The 21,276-nt window shown below is 40.7% G+C and overlaps 1 protein-coding gene across 3 annotated transcripts in view; it reads right to left on the reverse strand.

The window, feature by feature from the left end:
• The window catches only part of LOC309647386 (uncharacterized protein), a 69,182-nt gene that overhangs the window by 44,780 nt on the left and 3,126 nt on the right, over nucleotides 1–21,276 (reverse strand). Inside the window, exons 3-4 of one of the 3 annotated variants that reach the window (XM_082434727.1) lie at nucleotides 14,701–14,831; nucleotides 9,494–9,596 (exon numbers count right to left, since the gene is read on the reverse strand). In XM_082434727.1, the coding sequence (XP_082290853.1) occupies nucleotides 9,494–9,596; nucleotides 14,701–14,831 (234 nt within the window). Of the gene's footprint in view, nucleotides 1–8,786; nucleotides 9,597–13,882; nucleotides 14,832–21,276 lie in introns of those variants that run through there. The other 2 variants (XM_082434726.1, XM_082434728.1) reach the window with 2 other exon arrangements.

Raw genomic sequence — 21,276 nt, forward strand, 5'->3', positions numbered from 1 at the left:
GCCAAAAATAAATAAAATTTTTTAAAAAATCATTACATAGGCAAAAAGTTGTTAAAAAAAAAAAGAAAAACAAAGAAATATATTGAAAGCAGTCTCTGCTATTCAATACCTTCCAGTGAAGCCCCGTTTTACTCAAAGAAAAAAATCAAAGTCCATACAACAGCCTCCAAGGTGCTATGTGATCTGGCTCTTTACTAACCTTCCAAGCTCACCTTATATTTCTCTTTCGTTGACTACATTCTAGCCACACAGGCCTCCTTTCTGTCCCTTGAATATACTAGGTATGCCTCCACTTGGAGTCCTTGCTCTAGTTATTCCCCTTCTCAGAATTCTCTTTTCCCAAATACTTGTTGAATTAATTGAATGACAAGAGTGGTAAAATGAGAATAGCTACCAGACACACATTCTAAAAGGCTTCCATTATTTCACTAAAATATTCTATACTGGCTTCCCCAGGTGCTACTCTGATAACATCCAGGTGTTATCTTGAATAATATGCACTTCTAGTGTCCAGATTATTGTCCCTTGTACTATCATTCAATAATAGCAACTAGTAGGAATTTTTAGAAATAGTCATTGCCAAGTACTGTGCCAGGGAGAGCAAGATGGACCTAGAGTGAATTCAGTCAAGTTACAGGATACAAAATCAATATACAAAAATCTGTTGTGTTTCTATACACTAATAATGAACTATCAGAAAGAGAAATTTAGAAAACAATTCCATTTACAATTGCATCAAAAAGAATAAAATACCTAGGAATGAATTTAACCAAGGACACGAAAGATCTGTTCACTGAAAACTATAGGACATTAATGGAAGAAATTGAACAAGACACAAATAGATGTAAAGATATCCATGCTCATGGATTGGAAGAATTAATATGGTTAAAATGTTCATACTACCCAAATCAATCTACAGAGTCAATGCAATCCCTGTCAAAATTCCAATGGCATTTTTCACAGAACTAGAAAAACAATCCTAACATTTGTATGAAACCACAAAAGACCCCAAATAGCCAAAGCACTCTTCAGAAAGAAGAACAAAGCTGGAGGCATCAAGCTCCCTGATTTCAAACTATATTTCAAAGCCATAGTAATCAAAACATATGGTATTGGCATAAAAACAGACACATAGATCAATGGAGCAGAATAAAAAGCCCAGAAATAAATCCATGCATAAGTGGTCAATTAATCTACAACAAAGGAGGCAAGAATATACAAAGGGGAGAAGGCAGTTTCTTCAATAAATGCTGTTGAGAAAACTGGACAGCCACATGCAAAAGAATGAAACTGGACCACTATCTTATACCATACACAAAAAATAACTCAAAATTTATTAAAAACTTGAATGTAAGACCTGAAACCATAAAACTCCTAGAAGAAAACATAGATGGTAATCTCCTTGACATCAATCTTGATGATTTTTTGGATTTGACACCAAAAGCAAAACAAGAGGAAAACAGGAAGAAGAAGAAGAAGGAGGCAGAGGCGGAGGAGGGGGAGGACTGCATCAAAAAAGTTTCTGCACAGAAAAGGAAACCATCAACAGAAAAGGCAAACCTACTTAATGGGAGAAAATATTTGCAAATCACATATCTGGTAAGGGATTAATATCCAAAATGTATAAAAAACTCATACAACTCAATAGCCAAAAATCTAACGGAATCACTTTGCTGTACACCTGAAACTAGTACAATATTGTAAGTCAACTATACTTCAATTTTTAAAAAGACAAGAAATAACAAGTTTTGGCAAGGATTCAGAGAAAAGGGAACCCTTGTGCATTATTGGTGGGAATGTAAATTGGTGCAGCCACTATGAAAGACAGTATGGACGTCCCTCAAAAACTTAAAAATAGAGCCACCATATGGTCCAACAATTCCACTTTCTGGGTACTTATCCAAAGAAAATGAAAACACTAATTCAAAAAGATACATGCACCACTATGTTCGTTGCAGTATTATTGACAATAGCCAAGACAGAAACAACCTCAATGTCCATTGATGGATAAATGGGTAAAAAGGATGTGATTGATATATATATATATTTTTTCAGCCATTAAAAGAAAGAATGAAATCTTGCCATTTGTGACAACATGGATGGACCTTGAGGGCATTATAATAAGTGAAAGAAGTCAGACAGAAAAAGATATGATCATATGATCTTATATGTGGAATCTAAAAACAAGCAAAAGAACAAAAAACAAAAAACCCAAACTCATGGATGTAGAGGACAGATTGGTGGTTGTCTGAGGTATGGGGTGGGGTGTAGAAGAAATGCATGAAATGGATCAAAAAAAAATCCAGAGGGAGAGGGAGATGGGGGGAAGCAATTCTATTACTTGCAGCAACAGCGATAGCTTGATACAACTTAACATTCCATTTCTTCTAAAATTCATAGTTCCCTGCAGGGAGAACATACTACCAAATTCCTATATTTTTACTTATTTCATTTTACAACATATAAATTTCATATTTAAGATGTTTGCTAGTTTAAAAATAAAACAACTGTCAAAGATCTATTCCTGATTCCTCTGGACAACATATAAACAATTCCATGGCTTTCCCAGCAACTCAGATAGACATTCCCCCTAAATATCCAGAAAAGCATAGTACTGCATCTTAGCCAACTCATTAGTAGATTTAGAACATGCATATCATCATAGGATTACAAGAATTATTACAAAATAAGCCATATCACCTCTCCTTGCTGACAAAAATAGACTGGAACTCTGGAAAGGAAAGCTTGCCCTTCATCCAAGAATCTCAACTGATTGTAAGCTGCTGCACAGTAAATTTATCAGGACTCAGCATTACTCTGTGTTCATTCTAAGTTAACATGTCATCAGTTCTTCAAAACTCAGCTGTTGCTGCCGTATCATTTTCCAAAAGGAGTAAATACATTGCAATATACATTCTATACAGCGAATAATACCGTCCTGATGCACAATGCAGAGCCATGTGACCAGACCGTGAGTAACCATTTCTTTAGGGAAGTTCTGTTGCCCCCGATGCCGGGGAGAGCTCATCAGCCAACACTAATCAAGCACCAGGCACGCTTCATATACATCATAACATTTACTTTCACGCAGACCCTGGCGTTATTACTCCCATTTTACAGATGTGGAAACTGAGGTTCAAAGTTTCGAAACTTGGGCTTCCCTGGTGGCGCAGTGGTTGAGAATCTGCCTGCTAATGCAGGGGACACGGGTTCGAGCCCTGGTCTGGGAAGATCCCACACGCCACAGAGCAACTGGGCCCGTGAGCCACAATTACTGAGCCTGCGCGTCTGGAGCCTGTTCTCCACAATAAGAGAGGCCACGATAGTGTAAGGCCCACGCACCGCGATGAAGAGTGGCCCCCGCTTGCCGCAACTGGAGAAAGCCCTCGCACAGAAACGAAGACCCAACACAGACAAAAATAAATAAATAAAAAATAAAATTAAAAAATTAAAAAAAAAAAAGTTTCGAAACTTGGCCAAAGTCACCAATTAAGGGGCAACATCTGAGTTCTACCCCCAGTCTAATTGCAAAGCCTCATTAGAGAGCAGGATACACAATTCACATTACCTTTAAGATCGGGTATGAGATTTCAAAGGCAGCTACTTTAGGCTGTGTTTCCAGACACAGAGGGGAGGCACTCTTTGGTCCCCCTTTCGGAAGCTTCGGTCTCCTCTCTGCCCCTCCTTGAACTTCTCCGCACTCCTGTTTTTCCAAAGCTGCTGCTCTTCCCCAACCGGCCAGCTGAAGCAAACAGGAAAGTGGAGAGGCACAGAATTTCCTGCCAGGAGACCATGGGGTCAGGTCCAGCTCTGTTACTATCTGCCCAACCTCCCTGGGTTTTCTATTGTAAAATAAGAGCGCTGTACTAGGTTAATGGCTTCCCCTATGTGAGCCTAAATAAAAGATACCTGACTTTTTAGCTGGCATAATCTCAGCTGTCTCCTAGCCTAAAACGCCATGACTGGCAGTGAATTCTCATGAAGCCTTTCTTGACAGCTCACACCAGCCCATCCTCATCTCTTTCTTCTCCGAATTCATGGCTCATCATTTGTGTATACAAGGCTGCCCTGACCTTTACAGGGCCCAGGGCAAGAACGCAAAGGGAGACCCACATACCATTGGTCTAAATATGCAAAAGTTATCAATAAACTAACAAGCCATTATACAAAACATGTTCTATCCTTCAAGGTGACAAATAAATCTTCATAACGCACTGGGAGCCCGGGCTCAAATTTAGAATCCTCAGACCTCTTGGAGATCTGCATGGGAAAGTGACAGTGCAGGAGGGGTCATCTTGGCTCAGGACTCTGGCCCACAGCCCTCCCTGCCTCCTTCCCAACTTGGCCCGTTCCCACAAGGAAGGACATCATGTTTGCGGGTGTGAACACAGCAGCACACGCATGCAAGGTACACATGTTCCATCAACCTTCCCCAACACACACACATACACACACACACACACACACACACACACGGAGAGCTGTCCCTTGCCCACCGCTGGGTCCTACCGTGTGTGTTCATTCTCTGGAGAAGAGACTTGGAAAAGAACACATTCAGACCCTGAGGGTTGGCTCAGGACCACTGGGATGGGGTGGAATCCTAGGAACCCACAGCACGGTCCGGAAGAAGGTGGGTGGACGCCTCGCCTGTCACACACTTAGCACACTGCTTCCCGGGAAGGTGGGCTCTGTACGAAAGAAAGCCGAGCCCACCAAGACATGGGTGCAGAGCAGGGGACCCTCTTGCTGGAGACTGAAGGCAAGAGGGTCATTCCTTTCATGCTTTCTTACTTTTAGCTCCCCTTATTTTCCTCTTGTCAGATAAGATCTTTAGACAGTTTTGCTTCCTGTGGGTACCAGGTTTAGGTAAGAGAACTGGATATTTTACTCCCAGCCTAGGGACAGGGTTTCCTTTGCAGAACACCTTTTCTCTTGCAAGATTCCTTACTTAACATTTATACAGAATTCTAGAAACCCAATCTACCATCAACCGTTTGGATTTAACTATATATCACTAGAGTCATAGCTCAAAACTATTTCCTCTCCACTTCATCTTGAAGTTGATTTTCTAATTTACTTGTTGTTTATTGTAACCAGATTTCTCTAGTATATTCATCACATGAAATATCGATGTTTCAGTCTTTGAAACCACGTATGTCCATGTAGGTGTTTCTGTTGCTACCTGGAGGTATGGTTCTTCAGCTGGATGTGGGAATCTTGGATTACAGCCTTTTCTAGCAGCAGTTCGTAAATACCATCTAACTGTCTCCCAGCCTCAAGTAATGACAAAGGAGACATTCAACACTGCTTCAAATCTTTTTCTTCAGTAATTTTCTTATATTTTAGTTCAGAAGCTGTTCTGCTTTGTAGGGGGTGAGCCCAGCAGAGAGTGAGGGGGAAGCTAGCAAGGTCCTCTGCACCTGAATCCTGGCAGATCCCCAGGCAAAATATGGAAGTCTGGAAGCCCAGCAGCTATTTTGCTCAAAAGAAGTAGTTGGGCGAGGAAGGGGGCACAGAAGCATTTGGGTCACCATCTTCCCAGAGAACTCCCTACATTCACAGCACGTTTTAAATGCACCTGTGAAATCTTGAAGGATTCTGACAAATTACCCTCCACAATGCCATTCCCTACTCATATACCATAATATATGATAATGTTCTTTCTTCTACAACCTCGTAATGATTAGATACTGTCAATCTTTTAAAATTTTTCCATCTAATGAATATTAAATGGTATTTCATTGTTATTGTTTAAATAGCTTTATCGAGATAGAGTTGAACACAGTAAACTACATATTCTTCAATTGTACAATTTTCTAAGTTCAACACATCTGACACCCATGAAACCACTACCACAAACAAAATAATAAACATATACATCACTCCCCAAAATCTCCTTGTGCTTTTTTAAAAAATCTCTCCATCCTGCCTTTCTTCACCCGCTCCACCCTCATTCTGCAGGAAGCCACTGGTCTGCTTTCTGACACAATAATTAGTTTGCATTTTGTAGAATTTTATATAAATAACATAAGTATTTTGAGATTCATCCATGATGTTGCATATATCAATTGCTCGTTCCTTCTTACTGCTAGGTAGTACTTCATTTCGTCGTATGAATATACCGTAATGTGTCAATTCACCTGTTGTTAAACATTAGAGTAACGTCTAGCTTTTGACTACTGTGAATAAAATTGCTAAGGGCAGTCATGTACAGATCTTTGTATAGACGTACTCCCTCATTTCATTTATGTAAACACCTAAGTGAATGGCTGGATTTTATGTCAGACCTTTGTTTAACTTTTTACTAAACTATAGAGCCATAGTTCTGGAACATAGTCCTGGGTTCATGCCCACTTCTCTATGGCCTGGAAACTTGATGCAAGAAAATGGGTTAATCATAGGGCTCACCTCTCTTGTTTTCTGTTTCTCTGGGATCACTTTCTTTTGTTGCCTGATGTTCAGTATGTTGGCAATCACTGTTTTCTACATGTTGCCTAGTTTTTTGTTGTTTCAGGCAGGTGGGTAAATCCAGTCCCATCTCAACCATATGCAGAAGTGTACCTTTTCCTAAGCTTTAAATTCTTTTTTATTTTTGTCACTCTTTAAAAAAATAATAAATACATTTAAGGCTACAATTTTTCTGGTGAATATTTTTTACATATCCCCTGAATTTTTGATACTTAGTTCCTTTTCTGCTCATTTTAATGGCTTCTAATTTCTACTTTGTTATGTTATTTCATCTATTGTCTAAAAGGCCTTAAATGATTTTATTATAAAACATGCCCCAAATTTCAGAGAACAGTGCCATGAATGCCTATATACCATTTCCCCAGATTCAACAGTTAACAAGATTTTTCCACATTTACTTCATCTATGCATGTCTGTTTTCTTTTTCTTTGCTAAAGTATTTTCAAGAGAATCCTAGACATGTCATTTCCCTCCAGCATATTTTAGTCCCTAAAATATAAAAACATTTTCTTCTTTAATCACAATGTTATTATCACACGTAATAAAATTAACAATAATTCTTCAGAACCATTTTATGACCAAGTTCTCCTGATTATCTCAAAATATTTGTAGACATTGTTTATTCAAAATAGGATGGATTCAGCGTCCACTCATTACATTTGGTGGTTGTGCTTTTTAAGGCTCTTTTCATCAAACTGAGGCCTCCCCTTTCCTCCACCATTGGCTTGTTCAATAAGCCAGACCAGTTGTCCTGTAGAATGTCCCACATTCTGATTGATTTGTTTTCTCGTATCTCTGTGATTTTATTTAACTTCCTTTCTATCCCCTGTATGTCTTCTAGTTCGCCCTAGAGACTTGACTAGATTCAGGTTTAACTTTTTTTTTTGGCAAGAATATGTTACAGCTGGTGCTGTGTTCCTCATATTGCATTACATCTGGAGGCACCTAATGTCTGGTTTCTATTTTTAGTGATGCTAAGACAGATCAAAGGGTTTGGGTGGTGACAGCCTGATCTCTCCATCGTAGCTCCCCACCAATCATTGGTCAAGTGATATTATCCTTTGATGACTATTGCCTGATTCAATTATTTCATTAGGGGTGGCTAAGTGATACTTTCATATCATTTCTTTCGTATGTATTAGCTGGAATTCCTCTGTAAATAAGAACTGTCACTCTTCAGTTAGGGCTATTTGTTTATCCTGAAAGGCAAGATAACTCTTTCCTTCTAATTGCCAATTTTCAGAGTAAGAAATTGGTGTCCTCAAGTGGGAAGCAGCCGCATAGCCCAGGGAGATCAGCTCAGTGCTTTGTGACCACCTAGAGGGGTGGGATAGGGAGGGTGGGAGGGAGGGAGACGCAAGAGGGAGGAGATATGGGGATATATGTATACGTATAGCTGATTCACTTTGTTATAAAGCAGAAACTAACACACCACTGTAAAGCAATTATACTCCAATAAAGATGTTTAAAAAAAAAAAGAAAGAAATTGGTGTCCTCAGACAAAACTACAATTCAAAAAGCTACATGCTATGATCATAGCAGCATTATTCACAATAGCCAAGACATGGAAGCAACCTAAATAGCCATTGACAGATGAATGGATAAAGAAGATGTGGTATATATATACAATGGAATATCACTCAGCCATAAAAAAAGAATGAAACAATGACATTTGCAGCAACATGGATGGACCTAGAGATTATCATGCTAAGTGAAGTAAGTCAGACAGAGAAAAACAAATACCATATGATATCACTTATATGTGGAATCTAAAATATGACACAAATGAACTTACCTATGAAACAGACTCACAGATGTAAGGAACAGACTTGTGGTTGCCACGGTTGGGGAGAGGGATGGAGTGGGAGTTCGGGGTTAGCAGATGTGAACTATTATATATAGAATGGACAAACAACAAGGTTCTACTGTATTGCACCGGGAACTGCATTCAAAATCCTGTCATAAACCATAATGGAAAAGAATAACTGAATCGCTTTGTTGTACAGCAGAAACTAACACAACGTTGTAAATCAACTATACTTCAAAAAAAACAAATGAAATTGGCTCCCTGGTACTTCCAGTGATGTCCAATGAGCTGGGTCGCTCTCTCTCTCTCTCTCTTTTTCTCTCTTCCATATATTCAATTGGTTAAATTAATTGAAAGAATACATGTCTCATTAATTCCCCAGCTGTGCCCCTTTGTGAGTTGAGGGTCCCCTAGAGCCAGCAGCTTGGCTTTATGGAAGAGGCGGGGGATAAAATTGCCCTCAGAGAGCTAGTGGCCACTTTTCCACAGAGAGCTGTGACGCTGCAGGCTCAGGTGGGCTGAAACCTTCGCAAGCAGGGCTTGTTGGGTTCTCCACGCCTTGTAGTCATTGAGTTCAAGTTTACCCGCCTCAGATGGGAATATCAGGCAGGAGGGTCACCTGGCCTTCATGAGCGCCCAAGAGCCTAGCAGCTGCTTTTCAAAAGCAGGAACGCGGGGTGGGAGCGATCGCATCGGGGAGTGACACGTTCAAGACCCCTAGGGGTGCGTCTGAGTAGAGGCTGCCTCTCTTTGCCCGAGACTCCAATGGGCATAATCGTTAGTCACAGGGACTTATAGCTCAGAGGAGTCAGGATGACAGGTCCCCAAGGGTGGTAGTACTTCTCTACATGACCAGAATCATTCCCTCTGGCACTTATGGGACAAGATGTACAAGCACATAACACATCAATGCGTGCCATATGTCCAGATGTAAAAGCAGCTGCGCCAGCAACATTCATTAACTCCACACCTTATTAGAGAAATATACATTTAATATACTTGCTGAAAGGGACACTTGCTGGTATCTACTTCTGCTTGGGTCCAGTCAACAGAAAGAAACCACACCTTAATTTAAAAGGGAAAGTTGAATGTAAAGAATTAATAACTGTAACAGGAGATCGGAATGATGAGGCGAGAACGAAAGAATGTAGAAAGAGCAAAAACAGGGAGCAGCCACTGTACTTAGGGCTGAGATGGAACCCCCTTTTCTCCACTTACCCCACCAGTTGGGCTGAAATCCACATCTTGTTGAGAGGGCAGGCTGCGGCTTGCTGAGAAGTTGTCGTGGTGTTGTGCTGGCCATATTCCTTGGAAATCTGCCCTAGAGGATGCCAGGGAAAGGTGTTCATGAGGAAGGACGGAGCTACAAAACCGCCCAGGAGTGCCGGGGGAGAGGGCGGTACGCTGCTGCCGCTGATGCCGCGGGCTGCCGGGTGCTGCATGCAGAGCAGTGGAGGAGCTGTGAGCTCTGCGGAAGCTGGGTCCTGGGCAAGCCACCGGCTCCAAAGGAGGCTCACCTGGGGATGTGTGCTGGGCTGAGGGAGACACCGGAACTAGGAGGCAAACCCTGTCCTCCTGCGCCCTCTATCGACAAAGTTTAGCATTGTTCCATCGGGCAAAGGAAAAATCTTTAAAGGACCCACACCTATTTTCGCAGAGCAGGCAAAAAAGGGTGAATGTGAAGCAGAAAGTCAGGAAGCCCGTGACTGGCACCGTATACCTGTTGAAAGAGACCTTTGCTTGTATAGATATTTTGAAAAAACCCAGAATAAAATACAATAAAATGTTAAGTTAAAATTGTAAGTGGCAGGACTTTTGGTGTTTATTATATCCATTTTGTAACTTTCTAGATATTTTAAATCTAGTCTTGGTGAGAAAAAGTGCTTGATATATTACTTAAGCTTGAGAACTCTTGAGCTGGTAGATAAATCCCTCTACGTCTAAAGAAACTGATCTACATGAAATTTTTAAACTTGTATGATCTGAATTCTGTTGAAGAAATAAGAAAGAATTTGTTCCCATCCTTTATTCACACTTTAATTTATTCATTAAACATTAAGAGCATCTCTTCTATGCTGATAACCATACCGGGTCCCAACACTCCTGTTCCTCACATCCAGGAGGCGAGAGACAAAATCTTGGCTAGTTAAACTGGACAGAAGAGAATGTAAGAGACGTTTACACTCAGAAGGAGTTTTGGAAGTCCTCCTGGTACAGTGGTGCCTGTGTTGTGCTGAAGGAAATAATAAGAATTATCCAAGAGAGAATATTTCAGAGAGAAAAGCAATTGTTTGAAAAAAGTAAAAAGTCTAGCTCAATTTTCACTTATAAATTAATTAAACCAAGAGAATGGGAAAATGTATACTCTAAATAAGAAACACCTAAAAATTTTAAAATGAGATATAGTCTAAATAAAGTGAGTAATAAGTTTGATGGAATTGAAGCATTTATAAATGACCTGTGATCCTACAGCTCTCATTGTGCCAGAAGAGTTAAGAGAGAGAGAGAGGCTAAATTTGGGTCACAGTCAATTTTCTGACCATCTGCAATGCTAAAAGTTGTAAATGGTTGGGATAACTCAGCATGCATTTCAGACTAGAACCAACACATTCTGGGACAGGTAACACATACACCTTTCATGAAATGTGCATTTAATCACATTCATCTTCTAAGTGAAAGAACATTTGCACGTTCTCTCCTGTCTATCCTGGGCTTCTCAAAGAGATACTGCAAGATCAGATCGCTGTTTTCCATGTGTGTGCAACTGAGTATTTCCGATCTTATTGTCTATGTGTTGAGGCATCCTGCAATCTTTTCCTTTGCAAGAAGCCACTGTGCTGTTATTCCAATACCTAGAGTGATTCATATGTCTGGAATGAAAAGACGATCCCAAATTGGTTCCACTGATAATGCCACTGTCATTGCTGTGCTTGGCAGAGGACCAAGACTCTAATTAAATTGGCTGATCTTTTGACACATGTGTAAAACACTTAAGCTGCCCTGCCATTCGGGGTTTCAACTTGCACTGACTTGTCGACTGAATTCTGATTTCTACTCAGGGTTTTCTGTAAGGGGTTACAAAAAGATCGACTTGTTAAATTTGTTTCTTGCAGAACACTAAAATGGAATCCATCCTGTACTGCGATTAAAATCTCTTAACTGAAATGTTAAATCTTGAGGCTTTTTATTGTCATTTCCTTTTTTAATTAATAACTTTATTTTTTAGAGAAGTTTTCAGTTCACAGTAAAACTGAGCGGCAAGTACAGAGAGTTCCCATATACCACCCCTGCTCCCTCACATGCACAACCTCCATCAACATTTCCACCAGGGTGGTACCTTTGTTACAATCTATGGACCTGCACCAATACATCATCATCACCTAAAGTCCATAGTTTACATTAAGTTTCATTCTTACTGTTGTACGTCCTATCACTTTTTTTTTTAAATTTATTTAATTTATTTTATTTTTGGTTGCTTTGTGTCTTCGTTGCGGTGCGCGGGTTTCTCATGGCCATGGCTTCTCTTGTTGTGGAGCACGGGCTCTAGGCACGTGGGCTCAGTAGTTGTGGCACGCGGGCTTAGTTGCTCCGCGGCATGTGGGATCTTCCCGGACCAGGGCTCGAACCCGTGTCCCCTGCATTGGCAGGCAGATTCTTAACCACTGGGCCACCAGGGAAGTCCACATCCTATCACTTTTGACAAATGTATGATGGTGTGGACCCAGCATGATAGTATCATACACAGTAGTTTTACTGCCCTAAAAATCCTATGTGCTTAATTCCCCTTTTTATCCCTAACTCTCCCTTAACGCCTGACAACTACTGATCTTTTTACTATAGTTTTGCCTTTTCCAGAATGTTGTATAGTTGGAATCATACAGTACATAGACTTTTCAGACTGGCTTCTTCCACTTAGTAATACGTATTTAAGATTCCTCCATGTCTTTTTTTAGCTCATTTCTTTTTTTAGCGCTGAATAATATTCCATTATCCAGATGGATCACAATTTGTTTATCCATTCATCTACTGAAGACCATCTTGTTTGCTTCCAAGTTTTGCAATTATGAGTTTATGAGTAAAGCTGCTATCAACATCCACATGCAGGTTTTTGTGTGGGCGTACTTTTTCATCTGCTTTGGGTAAACCAAGGAGCAAGGTTGTTGGATCATATGGTAAGAGTATGTTTAGTTTTGTAAGAAACCACCAAACTGTCTTCCAAAGCGGCTGCACCATTTTGCATTCCCACCAGAGGTGAATGAGAGTTCCCGTTGCCCCATATCTTCACCAGAATTTGGCCTTGTCAGTGTTCTGGAATTTGGTCATTCTAACAGGTGGATAGTGGTATCTCACTGTGGTTCTAATTAGCATTTCCCTGATGATATATGATCTGGAGCATCTTTTCATATGATTATTAGCCATCTGTGTATCTTCTTTGGTGACGTGTCTGTTAAGGGCTATGGCCTATTTTTAAATCAGGTTGTTCATTTTCTTACTGTTGAATTTTAAGAGTTCTTTATATATTTTGGATAACAGTCCTTTGTCAGATATATCTTTTACAAATATTTTTTCTCAATCTGTGGCCTGTCTTGTTCTCTTGACATATATTTGTCCTTTGCAGAGCAGAAGTTTTTAATTTGAATGAAGTCCACCTTATCAATTATTTCTTTCATGGATGAAGTTTATTTTTATTTGACCCATTATTTTACTTTTAACCCTGATAAACATTGCTGTCCTCTAAGCTTGCTGCTGCCCTCATAGAGATGATTAATTGAAACTTTCCTCCTACACATTGATGCTGTTTCTGTGGATCCCACAAAATTGCTGTGAGCATCAAATGAGACGATGTTTATGAATAGGTTTTGGAAACTGAAAAGCACGTGTACCCATGTCAGGTAGCATTACTAGTCTCTTGATAGCAAACACACTTTTATTTTTTTTTTGGCCAATGGACTGTATTCATGATACCAGTTAAAAAGAGATCAAGTTCATATTACAGTTGACAATACCATTTGGAATCTAAGAAATAAGAGGCAGCAAATGTCATCTTTAATTGCAGAGGTTGTCAACTTTCACTCTCCTACAGAGAGAGTGGGTCTGTTTCAGTGCTTTCTTCTGTCTCTGGAAGCACCAAGAATTATTTTGTGATTTTGCAAGATTTTCCCAGTTTACATTCATCTCCTGCTTCAGGATTTTCTTTCCATTTATTTTGGTATAACTAAATAAAAGTGCAGTACACTTTAACTGAATAAGTGAAGACAAGAAAAAGAAACCAGAGAGAAAGAGAGGGAGAATAGGTGACGCTCCAAAAGTTTCTGAGTTTTCTTGCTGAAATTCTAGTCAACAACTATAGAAAGAAAGTGTCATTATTGGCAAATGTCCTAACGAAGTGGTTTATGACAGCTCATGTTACCTCTATCCCACTGTAATGAGAGTATATATTTGGAGCTGTCTTTCCACTAACTAGAGGGAAAGATCTTGAAAAAAGACAATTTCTTAGAGCATCTTCAATAGATTTATTCCTTGGTTCCTTATAATTTTGGTTATGTTGCAAATGGCATCTTTTAAAAATTATCTTTTCTAAAATGTTGTGCTTAGTGTATCATATAGTTTTGTACATGATCTTGTACAAACTCGAACTCTTTCATTAGTTCTAACCGTTTGTTGATAGAATCTATTGAATATTCCACATTGGAAATCCTATGGTATGAAATTTATTTCTTCCTTTCTAATCATTATACCTCTGACTTATTTCCTTGCTTTTATTGTAGTGTCCAGACCTGCAGCACAACACTGACTACAAAGAATGATAGCAGATACCTCTTTTTTTTTCCTGTCTTTGTCATTTTTCTCCATTTAATATAATTCATGCTGAGGGCTCTCAGAGGATACCATTTATCATGTTAATGAAGTTTTCTGGCTCTTATGTTTGTTTAAAAAAATCGTGAATGATGTTGACTTATAACAAATCTTTTTTTTTGTATCTTTTAAGGACATCATATGGTTTTTCTCCTCTAACCTGTTAAAGGGAAGACTTACACAAATAGATGTTTTTTCCAACAATGAAGGTAGAATTCTTTTCTGATTAGCTCAATAATGGGCAGTCACTGGAGAAAATTCAACCAGTATATGAGTGTGTATGAGACACGCCTTGTGCAGCTCTTCAGATCATGCTTTCCTGCTCTCTGCTGCCCGACCCTGGGCTTCTTCAGGCCAGGGGGTTGCTTTACATCATCAAGAGAAAGTGCAGAGAGCTTTGCTTGATAGGAACCTATTATTAAGCGAGAAAACAACTCTTTACAAGCGGGGAGACTTGGAGAGGAAAAGTGGTCAAAGCTGAGCTCTCACCAGCTACAGCTCTGCTAGTAAAGAGCAAAGAAGAAAGGAAGCCTGTTGCTTTCTGTTGTGATGGGTCCCTAGGAACTTACATCTCTTCTAGGGTAGCACACTGCAGAGGCCTGCTTGTTCCAGGCTGACCGGCCAGGATGCTGGAAGGTTACCCGACACGGGGAGATCTTGTGTTCAACTTGAGTTTTCTTGCTGAAGATCCAGCCAACAACTGTAGGAAGAAAGGTCATCATTGGCAAAAGTCCTAACGAGGTGGTTTATGACAGTTCATGTTACCTCTAACCCACTGAAATGGGAGTTTTGTTGAAGGTCAGAGTTAGCATAGTGGGGAAATCAGGACAGTTTAAACTTTGGTTATGTGACTATGAGTATTTGGTGTAGGGCAGTTTTCAAACTGGGGCTTCCATTTTGGTTTTTCTTTAATAATATCTTCATTTCCAATATTTTTACTGACTGTCTCTCTCCATCTATATATGAGAGTGTGTGTGTGTGTGTGTGTGTGCGCGCGTGTGTGTGTGTGCGTGTGTGTGTGCGCGCGCGTGTGTGTGCGTGTGTGTGTGTGTGTGTGTGCGCGTGCACATGCGTGATATGTGTCCTTTCTCTCTTCGTCAGGTATGTCCCCTTAAGTGCATTAATTTTTCCTCTGTCTGCATCTTGAAGTTCAAGTCCACAGATGCCTGGAGTTCATGTGCTTAAGCATAATTCTCCTACCAGTTAATAAAAAGGAAGGTGTAATATGAACACATTGGGAAAAAAGATTAAACTTCTTACTGTTTAATATGAAATGCTGACACTGAAGAAGATAAAAATAAAACTTATAATTCACTACAAAAACAAGGGCATAGATCACAATCTGGTCAACGAGTGTTGTCAATTCAAAGAATATTTACAGCCAGTCTCTTCATAATTTAAGTGCCCTGTAATCTTACAAGTCATGTATGAAAGAAGCAAATTTGATAACAACCTAAAAATTCACATGACATTACCAATAATGGGTTACAAAGCTAAAAGAAACTTTATCAAAATATCATTAATTATAATAGATTTAAATTAATCATGCCAGAAGAAAAAAACTTTATTAATGTTTTATCTTCTCTAAGAAATATGATATTATATTGTTACCATATAAAGTAATCAAAAAGTAGGCAGGCAAAAATTTAGGAAATATTTTTAAAGTGTGGTAGGAAGTTTATATATTGATAGAGTATTTAATATATTATTATATAATAATGATTATATTATATAGTTATAATTATATAATGTATTATATAGTTATAATTATAAACTATATACAGTAAATCATGATTAATATATTATTTTTATGTACACTATTTTTCCTCTTTAAAGAATTTCTTTATTGAATGAAAGAGTCTTTAATTCTATAGTGCTTTACAATTTTCAAAAGTTTCACACACATGATTTTATATAATCCCATAATAAGCCTTTTTTTTCTCCTAGCCCTGTATTTCCCTCTCCCTGCTGGTAACCACTAGTTTGTTCTCTATATCTATGAGTCTGCTTCCTTTCTTTGTTTTATTCACTAGTTTGTTGTATTTTTTAGATTCCATATATATAATTATTATATAGTTATATTATATAATGCATTATATAGTTATAATAATTATATTTATTATATATAGTAAATCATGATTGACATATTATTTTAAAAATACTCTTTTACTAAAAAATACTCTTTTACATCTTTTAAAATTTGTTAATTTGGGCGATTTCTCATTTTAAATAAATATTACTTTTGTACCAAATTTTGTATTTGTAATTAAAATTTTTTTCCTTAAAGAGGACACTCCCCCCAGGTTGTAGAAACATCAGGCCCTGCCCCAAACCTGGATTTACCCAGATCGCATATCCTGTCTGCCCAAGGACATATCTTCTGTCCTCCAAAAGCATCAAAACCCCAAAGCCTTTGGATGCCAGGCCTGCACCCAAGTCTAACACACCCCACGCTGTGGTGGCATGCATTAGTTCACTTATTGTTGTGGCTTTGATTTCCCTCTTCATTTATGGCATCTAGGGGTTTCCCTTTCTTTCAAGCTTGGATATGCATTTCTAAAGCATCTTTGAAAATACTTTATTGGGTATTTTATGTGTTGGGAATGGAAAGGAACGCCTGCACCATGTTCATCAGTACGTGGCCAGAAGTGAACACTTGCTTTCTTTCGTAACTTTATTGACGCACACATGACATAGGATCCAAATTCCTCTTGAAGGAACTAATGATAATGCTGAACAGGCCTTGTACGTTTCAAAGCTCTTTCATATACTTTGTTTCATTTGGCCCCTAATGGTGAAGGGGCCAAATGAAAAGGATCTATGAAGGATCAAATGAAGGATCTATGCAGTAAGTATGTAAGAGGTGTTATCACCCCTAACAGATGAAGGAAAGGGAGCCCGGGGACGTGACTTCTCTGGGATCCCACAGTTGGAAATTGGGAGGGCTAGGCTCCCATGGAACTGCCTGCCCCTCTCTGCTCCTCCACACCCCCTCACTCCTTTTACCTGGCTCGGTACTGAAATCATTCAGCATATCTCCCCAAACCCATGACAGCACAGCCCTAGATGAGAACCCGTGCTTCTCAAATGGAGTCTGCCCTAGAATGAGGGGAAAGAATGAAAGGAATTCTCCACTGTGGCCCATCCCAGAAGAGTCCCATCAGGTAAACATTCTTTCCTAGTAGAAATCTGTTGGGAAAAAATTATCTTTCTGAACACAGGTCAACTGCTGTTGCTAAAATTGGAGTATGATTAGTTACCACTAAAAAAAGTCCCTCTAAAAAGTGCCATTTCCAAGCAGCTGATGGCAATATGGAAAGAACAGATGGTATTGGAGGCATCCGCGTCTGGCGGGGAGCTGGAAGGGTTGTTGTAGTCATTTCTGCTTCCTGGGTAATAAAACTGGAACTGGGGGAAGGATCATCTCCCATCCTCATTCTCAAAGTTGAATTATTGTGAAGGGATTTTTTTTTCCATACTGATAGCTTCATTTGGTTCCATCTATCCTACGATTAAGGTGAGCATCAGAAAGCTATTGTTTATTAAATGTTAACTTAAGAGGAATGTTACTAGCGAACTAACCCTTATTTTGTAGACATTTCGGTCAGAATTTCTTATCTAAACCTACTGCCCAAGCATTATGTTCCTCCATGTGACTAATATCACAGGTTTATAGCTCAGCTCCAAAGCATTCTTGTCTCTTTTGATGACATGAACCCTGGCAATTACCAATTGTGATTTACACACGGTTGCAGTCGAAGATTCTTCTAAAACAGCAATGACATTTCTTTGAGGGGAGATCTGTTTTAAGAACTGGCTTGAGAAAAAATTAAAAATAGAAACAAACAACCAAGTACATCCCTTCTTTGAAATGCATGTAAGTCCATCAAGGTACTCATGGTTTCCTGTCAGAGCCACTTTGTAAGGCGGATAATTTATGGGGAGCCATGCCTTTCCGTGTGGTTAAGTGTGGACTCAAATGCTTAGGACCTGGCAGGTGCTATTTTTAAGATGAAAGGGCTATAACTTCACTTGCTGTTTCCAAACATACTGGATGATTTCACTCATACTGTTTCTTCCATCCTGACTGGTACTGTTTGTCATTATATAAAGGGCATTTAAAATGAAATAGAAGCAAATTCTTCTATGTCCACAGCTTGACAAAATGTAAGTGTTGCCTGAATGTGTTTTAACTCCTACTTTAAAATGTCTCACGGTGGTCTCTCTTGAACAAGACAAGTAATCCATCATCTTCATGTCTCAGTCAAACCAAGACAAGAAGAGTCCCATTTTAAGGTCCTGCTCTGCAGGCTTCCCATGTCTGAGCCTCCACAGTGCTAGCTGGTCTAAATCTTTACATCTCCCAGAGCAGCGTCAATGAACCCTTTCCTCTGGCACCCTCAGGGGCTCCCCGAGAAATCTGGCAAATGAGGGGAGGGGGCATTGCAGCAGCCCTAAATCATTTGACAGAACGGATCATGAACTTTGAGCCACTGTGTTACCAAATAGTTGAGGGACCAGAAATTCTGGAATTGCACTTCACTGTGACTAAATATTTTCTGCATAACACACTGAAAATCACACACTTTTTGAATGCTAGTGGTTACCAGGGTTTTTCAGGAACTTCTAGTTTTCCGCTGAGACCCTCACCTCCCTGGAAGTGAATTACCACCGTAGCCTCCCTTATAAGTAAGGATGGTGGACATATATCTGTCTCATCAGCAACCCTTCCGTTGTAGAATTTTTGGGGAAGGTCACGTGAGAAGCATGAGCCTCTCGTTCACATTCTGGGATGGGACTAACGGCCTGTGGTAAATGGTAATGAAACAATTAAGTTAGTGTCTCTGGTCTCCTGGGAATGCCTGCCTATTAAGGGACAAGCGTGGAACTAGTGAAGAAATGCCATTGTCTAGAGGTTTCAACTTGAAGAATGGCTCCATTCTCTCCAGATGCAATAGCCAATGAGACTAAGATTATCTTCCATTATAGAGAGGATGGGTCCCCATTTTGAAATTGTATTTATGAAAATAAGAAAGTGTGTATGCATAGGGTGGCAGGGAGGGGAGGAGGGCCACACACAACTCTTGCTTGTTATGGGCTCAGCATCCCTCCCGGAGTTGCCTGCACTACTCCTTGTGATGTGGTCGGATGCTTCTCTCACCCCGACCAGCCCTGACTGTGAGGCAGAGCTTAGGACCAAGTTAAGACCAATCAGAGTCATGTCCCCCAGATCTACAGTTACACAAGGCGGAAGGTGAGTGCAGTGAGGCCCCCAGAGCACTGTTCAAAGAGAAGGCCATGAACGCCTGCAGCTGCTGAGATATGTGGGACCAGAGCCACCCTGGGTCCGTTATTTCTGAAGCCCCAGTGCTCAGCCTTTCCATCTGATTCAGAGAAATGGCCCAGAGCCCTTCCAAAGAACCCTGCTTGTCCGACCCACGACTTGAATGGCATACAATTTAATACGACATATTACTGATGACCTTCTAGGACACCAGACGCTGTGCCAGACTCTTTCAGATGTATAAAACTTCACTTCTTACCGTGTGTAAAGGAATGACACCATCTCACATCCCTCGGACACATCAGGGCGCTCCATCCGCTGTCTCTGCATCTGTGCCGATGTGTTGGTGTAAAGACAGCCAAGAAACCCTCTGGACGTGGAGTAGAATAGTTCTGAGGTCTGTATGTTGCCTCATTTCCCAGTCTTCCCCCACGGGATTAGGTCTTTTTTCGCCCCCTGCGGCAGGTATTGCTCCATAAACACCCATGGCTGGCGGCCTCCCTTGCCCTGGATTACTCTCCCTTCCTCACTTGCCCAAATAATCTATTTTCTCTCAAATCCTTGTCTCTGGGTCTGGTTCTGGGAGAAACCGGACAAAGCCAGGGGCTGCAGCGTTGGATCTCTGTGAGGGTGTGGCTCAGAGTCTGGAGTGTATGAGCCACTCTGTAAACGCCAACCCACCCATTTCATGGATGAGGACGCTGAGACGGAGGCGGCAGGGATCAGCCCGCTGGTGGATGGCATTTGCAGGACGGCGATTAGAATTCACCCTGCATTCAACTCCTACCCATCGCCTAGACTGGGGTTCTCAGCCTGGGCCCTGCTGACCTTTGGGCTGGGTGGTTCTTTGCGGGGGGCAGTGGAGGGAGGCTGTCCTGTGTAGAATGTCTGGCAACATCCCCGCCTCTCTGTACCAGCACCCTCCCCCAGCGGTGACAAGCAAAAATTGCCAGATTGTCTCCAAATAGCCAAACGGCCCTGGGAGGAGGGCAGGATTCCCCCTCGTTGAGGACCACCAGCCGAGAGAGCCGGAAGAAAGCCCGGTGATCCCGCGGAGTCCACACTGATGGAGAAGTGCAGAGTGGAGGCATGTACGCAGGCTTCTCCTTGACCCTGCATAAACCTTTATCCAATCTTGCATCCTCTGACTCCAAATCTGGCCCACTTTCCCTCCTGCTAGGCTCTCCGAGACCAGTTGCTCCATTGCTCGGCTTGTTACAAAGTTCTTTCCTGTTGCACCCAAATCTTCCTCCTGGGGACTTACTTCATCAGCGTGTCCTGCGGGGCCAGGCGGGAGGCTAATCCCTCCTCATGAACTGGCACTTCAACTATGGGAAGACAGCGCCCACGTCCCCTGCCCTGTGATGGACACTACCGCGTGCCCGTGCTACAGACACGCCGGGAACAGCTGTCAGGCGGGGAGTGCGAAGTCCTAGACGCTCTCTTCGATCTTGAACAAGAACTTCCAGGAGCCCAGAGTCTATGTACTTTAAAGCTTCCAGTTAACTCTGAGGTACCCTGACCACAGCGCAGTGTTTAGGACCCTCGGACTAACTTATTCCAGCTCCGGGCAGTAGAGTTCTGATTTGTTTCCTAAAGCAGCTACCGAAAAGATGGTTTTTGAAGAAAGTATCGAAAAGAAACTCTTAAAATAATGGACTAGTCCATACTAGGTCAGAGAGATACATATTTCTATCTCCAGTTTCATTTTCAGTCAAATAGTTTTGATAAGGTTTATACAAAAAAGCCCAGAAGTTGACACCCAAAAATGTTGGTTCAGTTTCCTTCCCCAGATAGAGGGATTAAAGGAGATTCAAAACATTTTTCTTCTTTGTTCTTTTCTTCATTTTAAGGCGTGTAG

Source organism: Balaenoptera physalus (assembly GCF_965194825.1).
Source record: "Balaenoptera physalus genome assembly, chromosome: 18".
In the NCBI taxonomy this organism is placed as follows: domain Eukaryota; kingdom Metazoa; phylum Chordata; class Mammalia; order Artiodactyla; family Balaenopteridae; genus Balaenoptera; species Balaenoptera physalus.